The sequence below is a fragment of the Diospyros lotus genome, chromosome 6 (assembly GCF_014633365.1).
Source record: "Diospyros lotus cultivar Yz01 chromosome 6, ASM1463336v1, whole genome shotgun sequence".
In the NCBI taxonomy this organism is placed as follows: domain Eukaryota; kingdom Viridiplantae; phylum Streptophyta; class Magnoliopsida; order Ericales; family Ebenaceae; genus Diospyros; species Diospyros lotus.
In genome coordinates, this window is record NC_068343.1 from 7,154,859 (window position 1) to 7,174,666 (window position 19,808).

A 19,808-nucleotide genomic window follows, 5' to 3' on the forward strand; every position below is an offset into this window, starting at 1 on the left:
TTCTCGATAAGTGATGACCTATTCTTCTTATACTCAAATTATTTTAAGAACTAATAGTTAAACTTTAATAGTAATATCATTAATTATTTTTATCTCTTAAATAAAAAATTCTTGAGAGTCAAACTTACATCATTTGTAAGCATGTCTGATCCTGTAAAAGAACTCCTCTTAAATTTCACTTACTTGAACTTGAACTACCATCGTATTCAGAAAAAACTAAAATATTTTGACCAGGACTTAGGAAAAAATAAAAACACTTTTTGACACATTCATCTCTGCTTGTATGCCATGCCATGCCATGCCATCGAGCCACAATAGGGGTTTACATTACCTATCGGCGGGGTCCGGGGAAAAACGATCTCACCTGTTAACTTAAATGAGGTATGTGCAAATTCTAAATAAAGAGATTAAATTTTCATATCGCTTCGAGTTTTAAGATAATTTTTAAAAGAATTTTTTTCAGTGATCCCATCAAACTTTGTTATTAGTTTCATTATTACTTTTGATTATAAATTTACAGCAATATCTATACAACTAACGATTAAATGGTGGCGTGAAAACTGCTTCACCCATCACATCATTTAATTAGATAATATGATAAATATTAAATTTAAGTAATGTATATGTTTTATCTCATCATTTAGTAGTACAAAATCTTAAATACAGAATATAGGCGAGAAGGTGGTGAAAAGACCTGAGACTCTTATGGGATTCATTCAACGCGTACGCAATTAACCAATCATCTATCCCCAACACGAGGTTAAAGTTAAAGACCGAATCATCTATTTAAAGTTAGGAACATGAACACTGGATTTACATGGCGATCCAAATTAGTAAGCAAAATCATATCTCATTTACAGGAGAAACGGAAGCCTATATGGCAGCCCGCCCTCCTATCACCAACCACCTTTTCCCTAACTAACGCAACGCTTGATTCCTAACATCAAGTAAAACCAGGCATCTCCTATCTCCTACATTCTAAAATCCAAGACACAAACTGTGTTGTCCGCAGAGCAAGCAGCTATCTTGTCTCCCTCCTTGTTCCAGCAGACCTCAAATATGCCCCCATTGCCCGTATAGGTTTTCACGATCTTGCCTTCCTTCAGAGACCAAACGTGCAACGACTTGTCAAGGGATCCACTCGCCAAATAATCACCATTTGGGCTAAAAGCAATGGAGTACACAGGATCCCTACCAATTCAATTGAAATACACTCGTCAGTTGCACAACAATTAGTCGTCATATCAGAGAGCAGGTCAGAGGAGGAAGATAGAAGGTACATCTAATTAGCCATTGTCATTCGAGTACACATCTAAATCACGCTATTTTACTCCGCACTATATGCATATGCATATCCTCCCTTGAATAGTATTTCTTGTCATTAAAGAGGCAAAACCCATAATATCTTCATTTTTTTTTAGAGGGGGGGGGGGGGGGGGGGGGGTGGTAAGTAAACCCATAATATCTTCATGGCCAAATTAACGATCATGCTGGAATTGCAATCAACTTCGGCTATAGCAGGTCCAGTTCAAACAAAACATATTTGCAAATTCAACCACCACAAGGGTGACCAATGATTCCGTTCTCCAATCATTGATATTCTAGGAACATAAATATGCAAACGAACTGCAGTATAAAACATTAAAAAGACCTCACACCTGTGGCCATTCAAGCTGCAGATCAGTCTCCCTAGCTCAACATCCCATAACTTCACTGTGGAGTCGAATGAAGCACTGTAAAAAAGCCCAAACCACATAGGAAAAGAGTGTCACCGAAAGTAAGCTTTCAGGTTAATATCATTCTCACAACGAACCCTCTAGTCACATTTTTAGCCCTCAAACCAGAGTAAACAATACTGAGGTATAAAACCACTTGATCCATCAATGGCCAACAAGCAAAAGAAACAATCAGATCGGGAAGACAGAACTAGGAGGTCCTGAAAAGACCATGAAAGTTTTCCTTCACCCAAGAGGAGTACTAACCAACACGTCATGAGACAATGGAATAGCAACCATTCCATTAATGGAAGTCTTTCTCATCCAAGACAAAGACTTCCGCACCCATACTAAACAATGAAAAAGTAATCAAAATGATGATAACGCAAAGCAGCATCACAAAATTAAACTGCAATATATCCTCAATTTATTTACCAAACTAGAATACCAATCAGAGATAAAGATTAATCTATTATGCGCCACATCCTTAAAACAGGTGCTCTTTTGTTCCTGTTTCCGATGTGTATAAAAAAAAAAAAAAAAGGAAAAAGAGAAAAGGGAGTAAAGAAACTAAAAGAGAGCCAGAGATATCATAAAGTACAACCTCAATGACAAATGCTGAGTTGGAGGATGCTACCACAAGATGGAAGTTTAAATTAATTAGAACTAGTTTAATAACAAAACACACCTTGCTAATAATAACTGCTTGTTAGGGTTGTTCGTGCCAGGTCCAGTGGGACTCCACCTGATAGTGTATATCTCCTGAGAAATAATTTACACGTAAATTATGAATGCGAAATCAGAAAAGGTGGCAGGAGAGGTCCACAATATACCTTAGTATGCTCCCTTAAATCGTGAGCATGTTTGTCCTGCTTAATACTCCATATCTGCATCATTATTTCAAGTGAGTTTTAAATGAAAATATTTGCCAGGTTGTCTAAGGACGAAACACACCATAGCACAACACAAAAAAAAAAATGGAATATGATATCACAGATGAGCATATCTATTGTGTCAAGAAGGCATGGTCAAATGACATGGCTCTTCCAGAAACTAGCATACATTTAGTAAAAGGAAGACCAATAACCTTTGCAGTGATATCGTCAGAGCAAGAGGCCAGTAATGAACCTGTGGGGTCCCACTTGACACAATTAACTTCACCCTGAAATTAAGCAAAGTAAGAATTTCAATTGTAAGTCTCATTAAAAAGTAATCCTGAAATGCATCAACATTTTTCTTTTCATATAAATCAATTCTACCCTTCCTATTGCTACTATAGCCATTAATGGAAGCATAAAATCATCCAAGAATAACAATTTCCAGAATATTTTGCAAGCTTTTCAGCTGACCAAAGAATGAAAAAAAAAAACAAAGCACAAAAGGATGACAGAGATTTAGGGTTCAGATTTAATTAAAAAATTTATTGGAGATTTCATTTTTCTAATGATTTTGACTCCATTTGAGTTTGATTTGAAGAATATGATTTCAATTATATTTCTTAACTTTGCTATATGGGTGTTATATAAATATATCACTACATATAACTTGTATTAGCCTTGACTTTTTTCATATAGCCATTATTAATTTTCACTCTCTTATCTCTATTGTCTAATACTCTGATAGGATTCCAATAGAATTCCAATACAATCCAATATCAATATATTCCAATCCCTTTTAACAGAAAAACAAGAATGAAACAGGGCATTCGAGAGGCCCTAACTCTCCCAATTCTCTACCAAAAGCTCGCTATCCAATTCTCCATCTCCTATCCTACTTATACCCCCTTCCCACGCTTTCCTAACAGAATTCCCCATTCACACTGCTGATTATTCCTTCAGCAGTGTGGATTACAACTTTACCCCTCCTTCCCCATGCGCACATGCTGGTTGTTACACTTGCATGTGCGACCGGTCCCCTTAATTCCAACCTCAAGCCTTCAGTTGCTTGTTACGCCTATGATAGGTTTGTTGTACCGGCGGCCTATCATTACTCCCCTCTCGGACTTTCACCTTGTCCTCAAGGTGAAAAGCTGGAAATTGTTGCTGAATCATGTTGTAGGGCTCCCAAGTTGCCTCTAACGGTGGTAAGCTGTAAGCACCTCCGCCTGGATATCCCCAACCACCCGGACTACCCGAACGGGAGCGCCTACGGGAGGAGAAAAGAATGAACAACGAGACAAAAACCACCCTGGCATGCATATACGAAAATAAGGACAGCGGAAGCAAAACAAAACACATGCATACACTACGGGTACCCCGCTAACACAGCGGTCACATGAGAAATAAATAAACATAGACTCCTGTGCTGACATACACGAGACTCGAGGAAAGACCTGACACAGTACAAAATAATAGAGTAAACCCTACTCAACCATCAGAGTTGACAGGGATTGACAGGACTGCCTGTACACCATACAAACTCTGCCACCAAAAGCTAACTCCCTTGCCATGGCCCACGCTGTCATTACCTAGAATGATGGAAAAACAAGATGAGTCGAGAGACTCAGCAAGCATAAGGAAAGAAAGGTTGAAGGCTACACAACACCAGAAATCTCTCCCCAGAATAAACCCCCAGGTACACACAAGCCATGAGACGCTACAACACAATAGTATAGCATAATAAAAGCATATACCGGTCCTTGGGGCCCACATAAGACACCTGGCACCCAAGTCCCATACCAACCTGTCCCTGCCCTGGACGGTAACAAATACCTCCAGCCAATCTGTGCGCCATCCCGGGTCGGTACTGTCCCGACACCCGTATCCCTGCCGGTACTCCCGACAGCCAAGCCATAGGCTCCCTCGGAACGGTACTCCCGTCTGAGAACTAAATACTACCGGTAACCATGCAATGCACATAACAATGCAATGGCGTAGTGAGCATCAACGTGATACACCGGCGCCCATACATCCAGGCATCAGGCCATGCTCCGCCCACATAGTAAACCACACGCGATGCATATGCCCGTGCTGGATGCAACCTAACCAAACTAACATGTCCGTGTCCAAGCATACTCAATAAATGAATATCCCAACATGCAACCCGTACCCATGTGCATATCAAATCATGGACAGCAATATAATAAATCTAAACGTGCAGTAAATCACATACTGGCAGAGCTAATCAGCAGTGCCTGGCACAGGTCAACAACCAGTGACTAGGAGTGTCCACCCGACGGTCCACTTCAAGGCCGTACAATAGTCTACCCCAACATCACCAACAACCGACCCCTGTCCTACTACTCGATAGCTCTAACCGAACCATAACTAAATCAGATAAAATCATAAATAACCCGTACGCCTAGGAACCTAGACCCCATGCTGGGTCAGCATCATTCCCAAAAGGAGTGGGGGTGGTACAAACCCCCATAGGCTCACAATGAGTAAAATTCTAGAAGCCTCTGATTTAATTTCAATTAAAACAAATGAATAATAATTCAACCAATAAGGCTAGGCGTCGAATTAAAGTAAGGGAGATGATAAAATACGAGAAACTACGAAGTCTCTCACGGGAATTAAAGAACACGAGGAGAGGGTTAGGAGCTTGCCTTTACACGGCCGTTTTCTCCATTTCTTGCATTCCCGCTGCGAAGTAAAACGTTTAATAACGTTTGATAGCGATTAATAAAACCCGAGGCTCACATTAATTAAATCTAACCGTATAATATAATTAATTTAGCCATCTAAATCCCACATAGGCACCTCGTAAATAAAATCCCAATAAATCTCATATTTCTTTTAAATTAAATCATGCCCAAAACATCCCTAATTCATATAATTAATACGCAAAATCAAACCAAATTAAGGGAAGACAAGGGGTTCACCAAATGGAAATAGATCGCAAGGGTAGAGGAGAACTTGCCTCGTTCAGCTGATTACAGCGTTTCCTCGCTTAAACATCACCAAATTAATACACGCTGTAAATTAGATTAAACTCTCAAAATTAATAAAATTGGGCCCAAAATTAAATTCCAACCGTACAGAATATTTAGTACATAATTCTTTACATACCTGGCTAATTAAACCTCAAATTAAACTTGATTAAATCTTGATTTTTCTCCAAAATCTCCCAATTTTTCTCCTGCGTGCGCCATTTTTTTCCTCTGAAATTCCTCACTGTTGCTGTTCGAATTGGAGACTCGAAAATGGCCGAATTTGGCTTAAAAGCAGCAACCAGATGGGCGGCTCAGTGTGTGCCACGTGGCCACAGCTAGCTGCCCACCGCCTTGACAAAACGGCGCTGTTTTGGCGCTTTATGGCTGATAAAAATCAGCCAATTTTCTCTCGCGCGCGGAGGCCTCAGCCAAGAATCGATCCCGCGTCCCCCCGCATGCACACGCGCACGCATAAACGCTCGGCTGGCACTCACCTTCATACATATATACGCATTTAACTAAATTTAAGGTGACTTACCGCCATTTCCAAAATTTACATTTCAGCTCCCACATTTTCTATTAATTGCACACTGGCCCGAACTTCACTTTCCTTCTTATTACACTCAAACCCCGAATTCTCCAAAAATTCTACCAAAGTAATTTAGTTAACCCTTTTATAAATACTCCCAATAATTGATTTAAATTTCCTACTTCCTCAAAATTACATAAAATAATTTTTTTTTTAATTCTCCAAAAAAATTCAAATAAATTAATAATCATTTATTTAATTCCCAAATTTCGGGATGTTACATAAGCCCTTCCACTGGATCAGGATATCCAGCCCGCGTAAGTTAGAACCCTTCCCAGGCCGCACTCCCAACACTGCTTCTGGTTCAACCTTCATTTCTAAGTCAGCCTGCAGCTCGAGGGGGATCTGCTCCATTACGCCGGGCCTGCCCTTAGCTTCTTTCAACTGAGACACATGGAAAACCGGGTGAACCCGACAGTTGACTGGGAGTTTGAGTCTACAAGCCAATGACCCCACTTTCTGCTCAATTTCAAATGGCCCATAGTACCTCGGAGCCAGCTTCTCATTAGGTCTGCCAGCTAGGGACTTCCTTCTATACGGCCTTAATTTCAAGTAGATAAAATCACCAACTGCAAATTGCACATCCCTTCTCTTCCGGTCAGCCCCCTTCTTCATAATCACCTGAGCTCGTTCCAGCTGGTTCTTGAGCTCGTCCAATGCTAAATCTCACTCCAACAACTGCTGTTCCACTGTTGATACCGGGGTTGATCCCTTGTCAAATCGGATCAAGGTTGGCGGCTCCCTCCCATAAACAGCTTGGAAAGGAGTAATCCGTGAAGCAGTGTGGTATGAGGTGTTGTACCACAATTCCGCCCATCGCAGCCACACATACCACCCTAAAGGCCTTGCTGATGCAAAACAGCGCAAATAAGTCTCTAAGGTCCGGTTGAGTACTTCCGTTTGCAAGTGGTAGGCCGTACTACGTTGAAGCTTAGTGCCTTGAAGTCGAAATAACTCCTCCCAAAAACGACTCATAAAAACCTTATCTCGATCTGAAACAATAGTCCTAGACATACCATGCAACCGTACTACCTCTTTTATGAAAATTCCAGCTATTGCTCCAGCTGTAAAGGGGTGTTTGAGACCAATAAAATGGCCGTATTTGCTGAGTCTATCTACAACCACCAATATAGCATTCATATGACCCGATTTCGGTAACCCGTCAATAAAATCCATGGCTATATCCTCCCAAATCTGACAAGGAACCGGAAGAAGCTGCAAAAGACCCCCTGGAGATAAGGACTCATATTTACTTTGCTGGCAAATGACACACCTTTCCACATATTGGCGTATGTCCCGCTTCATGCCCGTCCAAAAAACACTCGCTGAAATCCGCTTATAAGTCTTTAAGAACCCGGAATGACCCCCTACACTGCTATCATGACCCTCTTGGAGCACCAAGGGAATTAGGGAAGACTTCTTAGGCAGGAACAACTGCCCCTTATAGAGGAGTTGGTTGCCTACCAGCTGAAAATCTGAGCTGTAAGCTGGATCCGCCTTTAATTTCTGTATGATTCCCTGTAAATAAGCATCCTTCTCCACTTCTTGGACCAGCTGATCGAGTTGCACCACCCTTGGCACCGTTAGAGCGAATAGAGCTGCTGGGTGGCTGATTCTCGAAAGGCTATCTGCAGCCTTGTTCTCCAATCCCGGCCGGTAGTGTATCTCAAAATAGAAGCCCATTAGTTTCAGCATCCACCTTTGATAATCCAGGCTCACCATTCGCTGCTCAAACAAAAACTTCAAGCTTTTTTGGTCCGTTCTTACTATGAACTTCCTTCCCCAAAGATAATGTCTCCATTTCTGGACTGCAAACACCATAGCCATCAACTCCCTTTCGTAAACCGATTTTTTCCTCTCCGATGGTTTAAGAGCATGGCTGTAATATGCAATCGGTCTATGATCCTGCATCAACACTGCCCCTACTCCATGCCCTGAAGCATCGGATTCAATTATGAGGGGCTGATCGAAGTCCGGTAGTGCAAGAACTGGCAGCGACACCATGGCTGTTTTGAGCTGCTGGAATGCTCGTTCAGCCTCTCCATCCCAACGAAAGTTGTTCTTCTTTAGTTTCTCGGTGAGGGGCCATGCCATCTTACCATAATCCTTCACGAACCTCCTATAGTACCCCGTAAGACCAAGGAATCCCCGCAACTCCTTCAAGGAACTTGGCGCTGGCCAGTCGATCATGGCTTGCACCTTGCAACGATCAGCCGACACGCCTTGTTGGGAGATGATATGGCCCAGGTATTCAACCTCCAACTGCCCAAAGGAGCACTTCTTTTTGTTGGCAAACAGCTTATTTGCGGCCAGCACTTTCAGCACACAACGTAAGTGCTGCAAATGTTGGTCAAAATTTTGGCTATAGATTAAAATATCATAAAAAAAAACCAACACAAATCGACGCAAATACTCCCTGAAGACATCATTCATCAAGGATTGGAAGGTGGCCGGGGCATTTGTCAATCCGAAGGGCATGACGAGGAACTCATAATGGCCCTCATGTGTTCGAAAGACGGTCTTTGGTTCGTCTCCAGCCTTGACTCGAATCTGGTGGTAACCAGATTTGAGATCCAATTTCGAAAAAACCTTCGCGCCATGTAGTTCATCCAGCAACTCATCAATGACTGTAATAGGAAACTTGTCGGGTTGTCACCTTGTTGAGAGCCCAGTAGTCTACACAAAACCGCCATCCCCCATCCTTCTTCTTAACGAGCAACATCGGGCTAGAAAAAGGGCTAACACTAGGTTTGATAATACCAGCTGCCAACATCTCTCGTACCATCTTTTCGATCTCATTCTTTTGAAGATACGGGTAGCGGTAAGGCCGAACACTAACCGGGGGGGTGTCGGGTAGGAGATTGATGGCATGATCTCTGTTTCTAGTGGGTGGCAGTCCCACTGGGCTGGAAAAAACTCCTTCAAACTCAGCCAATAATTCCTCCAAACTTCCGGGCAGCCCCACTTGCAGCTCATTGCATTCAGCAGCCACCTCTCCAATTTCCAACAACACTCCCTCCCCACTCTCCTTCAACGCCTTCATCATAGCTTTTGGGGAGACTAATGTTTTACTTAAGCTAGGATCACCCTGCAAAGTCACTGCCATCCCCCCTACTGAAAACTTCATGGTCAGATTCCTCCAATCCACACTCATCTTACCCACCGAAGCCAGCCATTTCATGCCAAGAATGACATCCGAACTTCCTAACTCAAGGGGAAGGAATTCTTCCACTATCTGCAAGTTATCCAAAGACAATTTGACCCACTTGCAAACTCCTGCACCTTGTACCGCCATTCCAGTTCCCATTATCACCCCATATCCCGCCGTTTCCGTCCTCGGTAAATTCAAGCGTTGCACCAACTCGGAGGAGATGAAGTTATGGGTTGCTCCCCCATCCACCAGAACTACCACTGGCTGCCCTTCTATGAGCCCCCTTAGCTTCATCGTTTGAGGGGTAGTTAATCCAACCACTGAATTCATAGATAATTCAATCACCTCTCTTCCATATTCCACCCCTTCGTCACCTCCTTGCTCCTCTTCTTCTTCTGCCGCAGCCTCGCCTATTTCTTCATCATAGAGCATCAGCACTTGGAGCTCTTTGTTCTTGCACCTATGGCCAATTGAGTACTTCTCATCGCAGCGAAAGCAAAGGCCCTTCTCTCGCCTTGCCTTCCACTCAGCCTCACTAAGTTTCTTGAAAGGAAAATTGCCACCATTACCTGCGGACTGAATCCGGAGGCCTGGCTGGTTCACGGACCTTTGGGAGGAACCCACACCTTTCGCAGGTACCGGTGACAGCCGACTCGCGATTGCGATGGTGGTGGAATAACCGCTCCTAGTTGACCCAGCTGCCCGATGGTAATGTTGAAGAGCTAAGTTCTTGTCCTCAACGTTTTGTGCCACCACCATAATTTGATCAAGCCCCCGCGGTTGTAATACTCTGATCTCGGCTCGTATCTCTGGGTTGAGGCCGTTGAGGAATTGGCCCTCCAAAAACGCCTCTGGCACATCAGGTACTGCCGCAGCCATGGTCTCAAACTTCAAACGATACTCCTTCACCGATCCCTCCTGCCGAAGAGCCAAGAACCGCTCCTCTAACGACCCCTCCTGAGTGGGGCGAAACCGGCTCAGAAGTCCTTGTTTCAGGCCCTCCCAGCTCCGAATTCCTCTTCGCCTGGTCTCCCATTGAAACCACGACAGTGCTGCGGCTTCAAAACACAGGGCTGCGAAGTCAATCTTCTCTTCATCCGTGAGTTGGTTGACAGCAAAATACCTCTCGGCTCGAACGATCCACTCATCTGGATTGTCTCCTTCGAAGAGAGGCATCTCCAATCGTCTTCCACGTAAGTCCGCCCGGTACTCGCCCCCACTACCCCCTCCTAGATTGCAACCCCCCTTAACTCTAGGGGTTACTTCGGAATCCAAAGTGAATTCCGAAGGCCCTTCCCGCTCTCTGGACTTGTTCTTCCTTTCCCGCTCCAGCTCATCCCACCTCGTTCGCATGAAAGCGAACTGTTCAAGCAGCATCGCTACATTACGCTCCACCGACTGTACATTCCCACTAATGTCGTCGACCCCCCTTTTGACGCCTTCCACCGTCGACTCCAACTCGCCAACACGCTCTGTCAAGTTCACCATCAGGTGCGGATTGTCTCTGATACCAAATTGATAGGATTCCAATAGAATTCCAATACAATCCAATATCAATATATTCCAATCCCTTTTAACAGAAAAACAAGAATGAAACAGGGCATTCGAGAGGCCCTAACTCTCCCAATTCTCTACCAAAAGCTCGCTATCCAATTCTCCATCTCCTATCCTACTTATACCCCCTTCCCACGCTTTCCTAACAGAATTCCCCATTCGCACGGCTGATTATTCCTTCAGCAGTGTGGATTACAACTTTACCCCTCCTTCCCCATGCGCACATGCTGATTGTTACACCTGCATGTGCGGTCCCCTTAATTCCAGCCTCAAGCCTTCAGTTGCTTGTTACGCCTATAATAGGTTTGTTGTACCGGCGGCCTATCATACTCTCTTGGTTTTTTTTTCTATGTTCTCTCCTACTACCCCTTGATTTCCCTTATCTTCTCTGCATTCTCCCCTGCTCTTGTCCATATTCCTTCTCCTATTACCACCATACTACTCCCTAGTCTCTCCTCATTTCTACATATTTCTTCCCCCTTCCATTCTCTGTTTTCCCTCCTAGCAACTCCCAAGTAGTTGCGATCAATTTATTCTCAGCAAGAGAATTCTCAACCAATAACCTCAGTGCAACACCATTTAGCTTTAGAACTATCTAGTTGCAAATCCTCCTAATTAAAATGAGCATCATGATAACTGGGCAGCAATGAACACAACTAGAAGTACTCACCCACTGAAAGAGATTTGTGGTATGGACTAGTTTATTTCTTTTTGTAGTAACAATAATTTATTGCAAGGACAAACCTGATGCCCAGAAAAGGTTTTGAATGGGCGGTTCTCTCCAACCTTGCAAACATAGATCATAGTGTCTGTGGAGCTTGTTGCAAATGAAACATTGTTTCTCCAGTCAACATCAAGTGTTGGACCTGTAAAATGAGGCATTAAATGTTTAATTTCACCAGACACAATTGCCTACAAAACAAACATGTTCAGCAATCTAGCACCTGAATGGAATTCAAATTGTTGTTTGCATTCCTGGTTCTTCACATCCCACACAATAGCAGTTTTGTCACAGCTTCCAGTAAGAATAAAATCTCCTTTCTTGTTCCACTTCAGAGAGAAAATGGGTCCTTTGTGTTTGATTAAAGTACTCTTTAGCTCACCTGAACAGAGGTACAAGCACATAAGAAAGCAGTGAAAGTTGTTGAAAGACAAGACAAACTCAGGTTAAATTACAAGTTTGTGAATTAATACTGTTGAGTAAAAATAAAAATATAAAGATAAGGTCAATCCTCTATCTAACAACTTAAGGGCCCATTTAGTTTTAGAAAACATTTTCTAGTTTTCAACTCCAATTTTACAATGAAAGATGTCCTAAGATTTTATGTTTCAAAAAGCCATAGCATTCATTTTTAGAAACTTAGAAAACATCAAAAAAGAATGTTTTTCTAATTCATAGAATAAAGTTGAAAAATTAGAAAATGGAGTTTGCTATTTTCTAATAGGAGATTCAATTATCCAATAGAAAATTAGAGTTAAAAAACATAAACTATTTCAGAAAGTTTAGAAAACATAAACATCAAAAAGATGTTTTCTAATTCATGTATAAAGTTGAAAAATTAGAAAATTGAGTTTGCTATCTTCTAATGGGAGATTCAATTATTCAATAGAAAATTAGAGTTGAAAAACATAAAATATTTTCTAAACCTAAACAGACCTTGAACTTTTAGATGAGATGGTGATTAACAATTTAACAAGGTACGATAGCAGGCAAAAGTCTTAAATCCAAACCTCAATATTAACCCAATATTTAAATAGTTGCATGTGTCTGTACAAGTTATGCAGTTAAGTCTAGCCACATGTGGCAGATATGTTGAGAGTAAAATAACAATATAAAAGATAAAGTTAATTCTCTATCTAATAGGTTAAGCTTTCATATGAGATGGTGGTTAACAATTCAATAGATGCAATAAAGTAGGGATAAAAAAAGAGACATCTATGACCTATCTGATAGACTAAATCCTAACACAAGATCATGAATCTCATTTTGATCAGGATATCAAATTTTTAATCATTTTCCCACTTTATGGCCAAAAAGGTACATAAGTGGCAGTTCAAAATATTTGCCAGGCCTACTGTTTTAAATTAAAATATAGTCGCAATACAATAGGCCATAAAACTTAAGTCTTTTCAGAAGATCATTGAAAGACCACTATTTAGCACTATTATCAATAGTATTTGATAATAAAATGCAACTAGAAGTTATTCATAAATTGAGCAAAGATAGGTGTAACTGTCATGTATTCAGTCAGCAACCAATGGCATAATAATGACTTAGTTAGGCATTGTACCTTTGACCATACAAATTTGAGGACTGTAACTATCTCACACAATAAAACTAAAAAAAAAATACATGAAAGCTTCATTATTTATATATACACATATATTTCACAATCTGTTCAAGGCTGAAGAGTGGGAAAGAACTGCAAACTAAAACCTGCTAAAATGGCTCACCATTAGAACTCCAAATTCTAGCTTGCCCATCATATGAACCTGTTGCAAGCAGAGTCCCTTCCACCTGCATAAAGAGAGTGTTGAATTGGGAGCACTGGAAATACTCAATCTTGCCAATACACAGCCACACACACACACGGTTTATCCCACAACAGCAAATTAATAAGAACAGAAATGAAAGATAAGAGTAAGAAGGAAAATTCTATTGGTACATTATTGTGTACATCTTGGGCTACACAATGATGTACCAATGTCTAAAATGCCCCTCACCCAAGGCGATGAGGCTCCATGAGACGGTGAGGCGCCGTGAGGTGGTGAGGTGCATAATTAAAATATTTCTAACCCAAGGCAGTGAGGTGAGGCGAGGCAAGATGGGTATTTATGTCATTTGTGTGCATTGTGTAGCCCAAAGTGTACACAAATGGTGTACAAATAGCATGACCCGAGTAAGAATACGCAAACCCCACGATGAACATAGTTTTTTTATCCTGATTCAGATCACAATTGTGATCCTACATCCAGCCTCAGTCTCAAGAGCAAATCCACTAGAAATCTTTGAAGAATCAGTACAAGAACCCTCACACAAGTACAGTCGCTTTATGAGATTACAAAGACTATTTTGAAATCTAGCTTTTCTCTCACTTTACAGCACTCACTCACATAGAACAACATCAACGATCGATCACGACTGCCCCTCCTATGCCTATTATTTATAGACAGCTAGGGCAGATATTACAAGGTTTAAACTACACTACACAAAGTCTAATATACCCCTCATACATACAACATAAGTTAGACTATATCTAACTTAGTTTATTTCTGCCGCTTGGATTATCCTTTAATTCTCCTGATTTCTTCAAGTACTCCTAGGCAATACTCAATGCAAAACATAACAGAGATTAATCTAATTAATTAAGTATGAAAAAAGAAATGAACCACGAGAAAAGTATGAGACCTATTAATGACAATCTTGGGGCTACCTTGAATAATCTAGTGCTATTAAAGGCGCGCCTGGAAAGCTTCTAGGTGGGCGCACACCAGCAAGGCGCGCCTAGGCCCAAGGCGCCTTGTGCTTAGACGCGCATGGACCTTTTTAACTACTTTTTAGCCTTTTTATTTTACTGTTTATTATTTTATTTATTTTTTTATTGTTTAAGGTTTATTTTTATTGTTTCAACTACAAATTTGACAATGAGAAAAAAGGCTACTACTTCAAATGCTCCAATTGAATTTGAACTTAGAGAGGGAGATGATGTGGAAGAAGAGGATATTTGAGATGATGCTTCCAATGATGAAAATATGAAAATGTTGATCTTGATGATGTAGATGACTTTTAGATTATTTAAAATACATAATTAGTCAATCTTAATTAAGATTTAAGACCTATAAATTATTTAAAATTTAATTTAAGTTGACTTAAAGACTTTTAAATTGCATCTTCTAACATTTTTTATTGTTCTTTTCATTAATATATGTTGAATTTTTTAATTTTATTAATAACATGCTTCTGAATATGTTATTAGGAGTTAAGATCTATTTTATACCTTATTCAAATTGGATATATATTTTTTATTTTTTAGTTAGCATGTGCCTAATTCCATCAGGCCCGCACCTTGCCTTGTGCCTTGGGCCTTTGATAACACTAGAATGATCAACTAAACCACAAACTACTTAGTGTCGAAAGCAAAATGGATTTACTTTATAAGCATAGTGCTCCTTTCTTTTTAAGTAAATATCATTATCATTATCCAAATACAGACAATAATATCACGGCTTAAATGTGTCACAACCACCAACTCAAAAACTGACAGTAACACAACCGAGGCATTTCCAAAATTAAACTACTACATAACTGCCAATTCATCTTACCTACAGCCGTCATACCAGTGGTCTGCCATCCAAAATGCAACAACAGTTAGGTTTCAACTTTGCCAAGAGTGACTATTTAAGTTAACTGGATGAGTTTTACGGCTTTCAGGGTTGACTTATTGAGCTTCCACATTGCGGTTCAACATCAACAAAATCCCTAACCTTAAAACCCAATAGGTGGGATAAGCATTGCGGTTCAAATACATATAAAAAAATCCTAGATAAAACATATCGGATATAATTTCTTAGAAAATTATGTTATTAGAAATTCTATTCACAAACCAAAGATCCCAACCAACTTGTTCTGTATTCAATCAATTTGATTTAGTTTCCTACTGTCAATTTTTTTTTTTTTTTTTTTGTAGAGGAAGATATATGACTTAAATGCAACAACTTTTATAAAACAAACCAACTTGCAGCAAGATAATAACTTCCCACCCTCCTTTAAAAGAAAAAACATATACATAATGACTCTATCATGTAATGAGACGAAGTGCTTGTGAGAGAGGGAAAACAAATTACTTGATCTTCACCCTTTATGAGAAAGAAGAGGATAAAGAAGGCTTCCCTAATACACATAACACCATAGTGTAAATATGATAGGACTATGAAACTCAGAGTAAGAGCATATCCAATAATATTGATAATCACATATAGCAGCACAACCCACATTCCAATCAAGAGTTGTGACATCTTTGCTTTTCTCATTTGTTCTGCCCTTAACATGCTTCAGCACCAACACATTTGAAGGTCCATTCTGTAAATTAGATCCACTGGTTCCACCTGCAATTGTCCATATCCGAGCTGTAGAATCTCCAGACCTAGAAGAAAAGAGAAAGTGTGAAGTTCTAGTGAAAAATTAATTGCATTCCTGGACCAACTTGCAAGCCTGATAGCATAATAGCTCTAAAACATTACAGACATTGCTCATGAGTGGAAGATAACAATCTGATAAATAGTGCATGTGGAGACTCATGAGCATGCATCATAATAGCCTATTATACAATAGCCAACACAGAAGATCAACCTTCCAGGCATAAACATAATAGATACAAAATTCAAATTGTGCATAGTAAAGCTTACAGCAAAGTCCATGAACAAACATAATGGTCCATAACAACCAACACAAACTTCATTTAGAAAAACCACCAATTCCAAGTCCCAATTAGATATGAAAACTATTCACCTGGACCAACCATATCATTCTTGCACAACAGTACCAGTATTCCAATTTCCAGGACTAACAATATTTTTCAACTTGAATAGAGCCACTTTTTTAGCAAGGAACTTGAGAAGGACTCAGTTGATTATTGATCTGCATTAGCATCGAACAGTTCCCCACTAATCAAATGGTCTTCATAACAATCTAAGATGAATCCCAAAGTAATATCTCAACAAATAATTTCCTCTCCCAAAACCAACTACTTCTGTTGACAATCATAGAACCTGATATCTAAAGTTACAATTGGGCTGAACAAAAGGTGTTCAAACAAATGACCAAAATGGAGAAAAAAAGGGCAATTATGATTGCAGGATGAAGAACAGAAAGAACTCACCCTGAAGCAAGAAGCGAACCTGCTGGATTCCATGCACAAGCACAAACCTGCAAAGAAGATTGGGAAATATGCAGATTTTGGTAAAGTACACATTGAATAAACAAACTCAAACATATGGAGAACTTGAGCATACCTCGGAAGTATGTCCTTCCAGAATAGTCACATCAGAACTTGGAATTTCACAAGACTGAGCAGTTGGTATGGTGATATCCATTGGCTCAGGTCCTATCAACAAAATAGAGAGAACAAGTAGATTTATATTTTAGCTGCAAACGTAAATGGACCCAGAGCAATATTTGGCCCAATTTTAAACAGAAACAGTCAGCATAACTGAATTTCCATTTTAGTGACAGATCTAAACAGTCTCAACAAGAGAGAGAGAGAGTTCAATTTTTTGGAAAATTATTCATGCAGATCTTGCATTGATGGCCCAAGATAGAATTGTCAAAGGTCAGTTTCTCTTAAATACAGACAGTACAGTCTACCACCAAACAACCATTTAGTAGCATGCTAAACCATTAGATAGCAAATGACCTAGTCCTCAGCCTTACACTTTATAGTTGCTCAAAGACAATGTAAACAGTAAGTGCAATGTAAGGACATTTCTAGTGAGAAAAAATAATCATGTTAGCAGAAAAACATAAAAAGTAATAAAAAATCTGACAACAAACAAGAAATTATGAGATGCTCAAACATTAATGCCTCTGCTGATCAGATTTGTTATACACATGGCATTATTAATATGTTGAAAACATAATCTGCATAGAAAATAGTGCTACTGCATAGTAAACAAAAACTTACAAGGAAAAAGACTGAACATTCATCAAAACATTGTCCCTAATGGTTACACAGTTATCCTCGGGGTAAGAATGCAAAATTTTAGCAGTGAGTTGTTGACAGTCTTGCTTCTGACAAACAGGGATATATTATTTCTGTTCCACCAAATGGACCATAAATCAAAAAGAACAGTTGTCCCCCCAGGTCATGACGAACAAACCTCTGGGGAATCCTTTGCTCCAAAGGGGGAAAGAAAAGGGCTTTCAGTTATATTACCATCACCAGCTCCATACCAAGCACAGGAAAGATCACACACCTCTCTAGCATCTGAGAGATGAAGCAAAAGATGGTTCACCCTTCTTGCAAATGATCATTTTCGCCTGTTGTAGAAGCAATTTTGAGATAGTACTTGAACACCAAAATTGCACCATGGCTAACCACACTCCAGAATTGCTAAGAGAAAGCCAAGATCAATCCTATTCAAAACCCAAAAACCACCTTCTCGGTGAAAGGTTTTACCAAGCCTTATGTTCTACCTGAAGAAGTACAAGATTTTGGTCCATCAGCACAATGACCACAAGACCCAAGTATCAAGTGTAGAACTATACCATTAAAATATCTGTTATCTCTTATAAAGGCTTCTTTATGAAGGGTTCATAGCCTCACTCATTCTCATTTTCTGACTGTAGACTTTGCTGAACACAGCAAATAATTAAACATACAGCAAAGTGGCTATGCACAAATAGCAATGGATTACAGCACTGAATCAGCACACAAAGAAATATAGTTACAAGATTTAAGTATCAGGACAATACAAGCTGCATATAGTATTTAGAAACATGCACGTTCCGTTTCTCCTTTTGATTTTAAACGTGAAACATTCATTAAAATGTCGACCATGGTAACACTGTTCAAAAGCAAAGGAGAAAGTATCATAGTCTGTTTACCTCCAGATATTCCATTATCTTCATGTTTTACATCAACATTATTGTCTTGATCTGTAACCATTACTGTGTCTGCATGCTCCTCATGCTGCTTCTCTTTCTCCTTGTCCTTTACTATTTTCTCTCTGTCAATTTCCTGTTCCTTCTCCCCGTCATGTCTTTCCCGATCTCTTGCATGTTTACGTTCACCATCATTTTCCTTGTCAAACTCTTTGTCCCTACACTTTCTTGGATCTTTCTTTTTCTCCTCCTTCATTTTCCTCAGTTCATTTACATCCTTTGTAATGAGATCCAAAGGTTCTAAAAATGCAAAATCTTCATCTACATCTGCCTCACTCTATACAATTGAAACAAAAATTGATCAACACAAATATTCAAGTACTCATAAAATAATCTATTTAGAAACTTGGAAGAAGAAACAGAAATGCAACATGAACGAAGCATGCTAACATTACTCAAGTTCGCTTCTATCTCCATATACCGAAGTCCTTTCTGAACAAATGTGATAAGAGCACCAGGAGGAACCAAATTGCCATCAATTTTGCATTTGTTGATACCAGCCTCGTATCCTAAAGCAAAAGCAGAATGCGTGAAACCTGCAAAAACACATAAGAAACAACTTATTTAACAACCAACAATCACGTTTCTCTTAGAATTTGATGGCGAAAAGAGAACCTAAAACAGCACAAGTTTTCTCGGTTGCCACAAAATGCAAAATTATAGCAAACAACCATTGAGCCTCTTCCACCGGTGACCACTACGGAAAATTCGAGCCCCAGACAGCTGCAAACTAAACTCCCAAACTTAAAAAGAAGAAGCCACAATGGTGACGTCCGTCTATTTCTACAGATCTACACGCACTACCGCTAATACCCTCAATAGAGTAAAAGTTCAAAAAACAAAAAACAAAAAAAAAACCCTAAACCAAAACGCAAACCTCCGAGTGTCTCAATACGAGCTTAGAAGTCCCAATTGCTACAACAAGTACCAAATTCCAGACAAAACCTACACATGCAAGTAAATAAATACATGGTATGAGTGCGTAGAGAGAGAGGGAGGGGACAGAGACCTGATTCTTGGAGGTAACGGAAGACGAGATAATTCAACTCGACTGAAGAGAGCGAAGTTGTCATTGTCGCTGAGAGAAAGGATTAACTAGGGAAGGATCATGCGACTGATGAGAGTTCCAATTTCCAGAGAGAGATAGAAAGACTGTCCGTCTCCGCCTTTCGAGAGAAACAGCGCTAGATGACGCAATTCCCTTCTGCAGCTTGGAGGGCCTCCCACCCCTCTCCCTCTCGATCTCGAGCCGGCGTTATGGTAAG

At 40.1% G+C, this 19,808-nt stretch overlaps 1 protein-coding gene across 2 annotated transcripts; it reads right to left on the reverse strand.

Annotated features, from left to right (window-relative positions):
• Positions 1-760: 760 nt before the first annotated feature.
• LOC127803715 (WD40 repeat-containing protein HOS15) lies at positions 761-19,808 on the reverse strand. Of its 2 annotated transcripts, XM_052340151.1 has the most exons (14): positions 19,553-19,808; positions 18,934-19,079; positions 18,487-18,820; positions 16,896-16,987; positions 16,763-16,809; positions 15,877-16,027; positions 13,338-13,401; positions 11,828-11,986; positions 11,628-11,749; positions 2,803-2,877; positions 2,549-2,602; positions 2,404-2,477; positions 1,659-1,733; positions 761-1,191 (listed from the first exon to the last, which is right to left on the reverse strand). In XM_052340151.1, exons 1-14 carry the CDS (start codon positions 19,614-19,616, stop codon positions 972-974), a joined length of 1,677 nt encoding a protein of 558 aa, XP_052196111.1. In that variant the 5' UTR covers positions 19,617-19,808; the 3' UTR covers positions 761-971. The 2 variants fall into 2 exon arrangements, with proteins under 2 accessions (XP_052196111.1, XP_052196112.1); XM_052340152.1 differs by lacking the exon at positions 19,553-19,808 and having other exon boundaries at positions 18,939-19,079.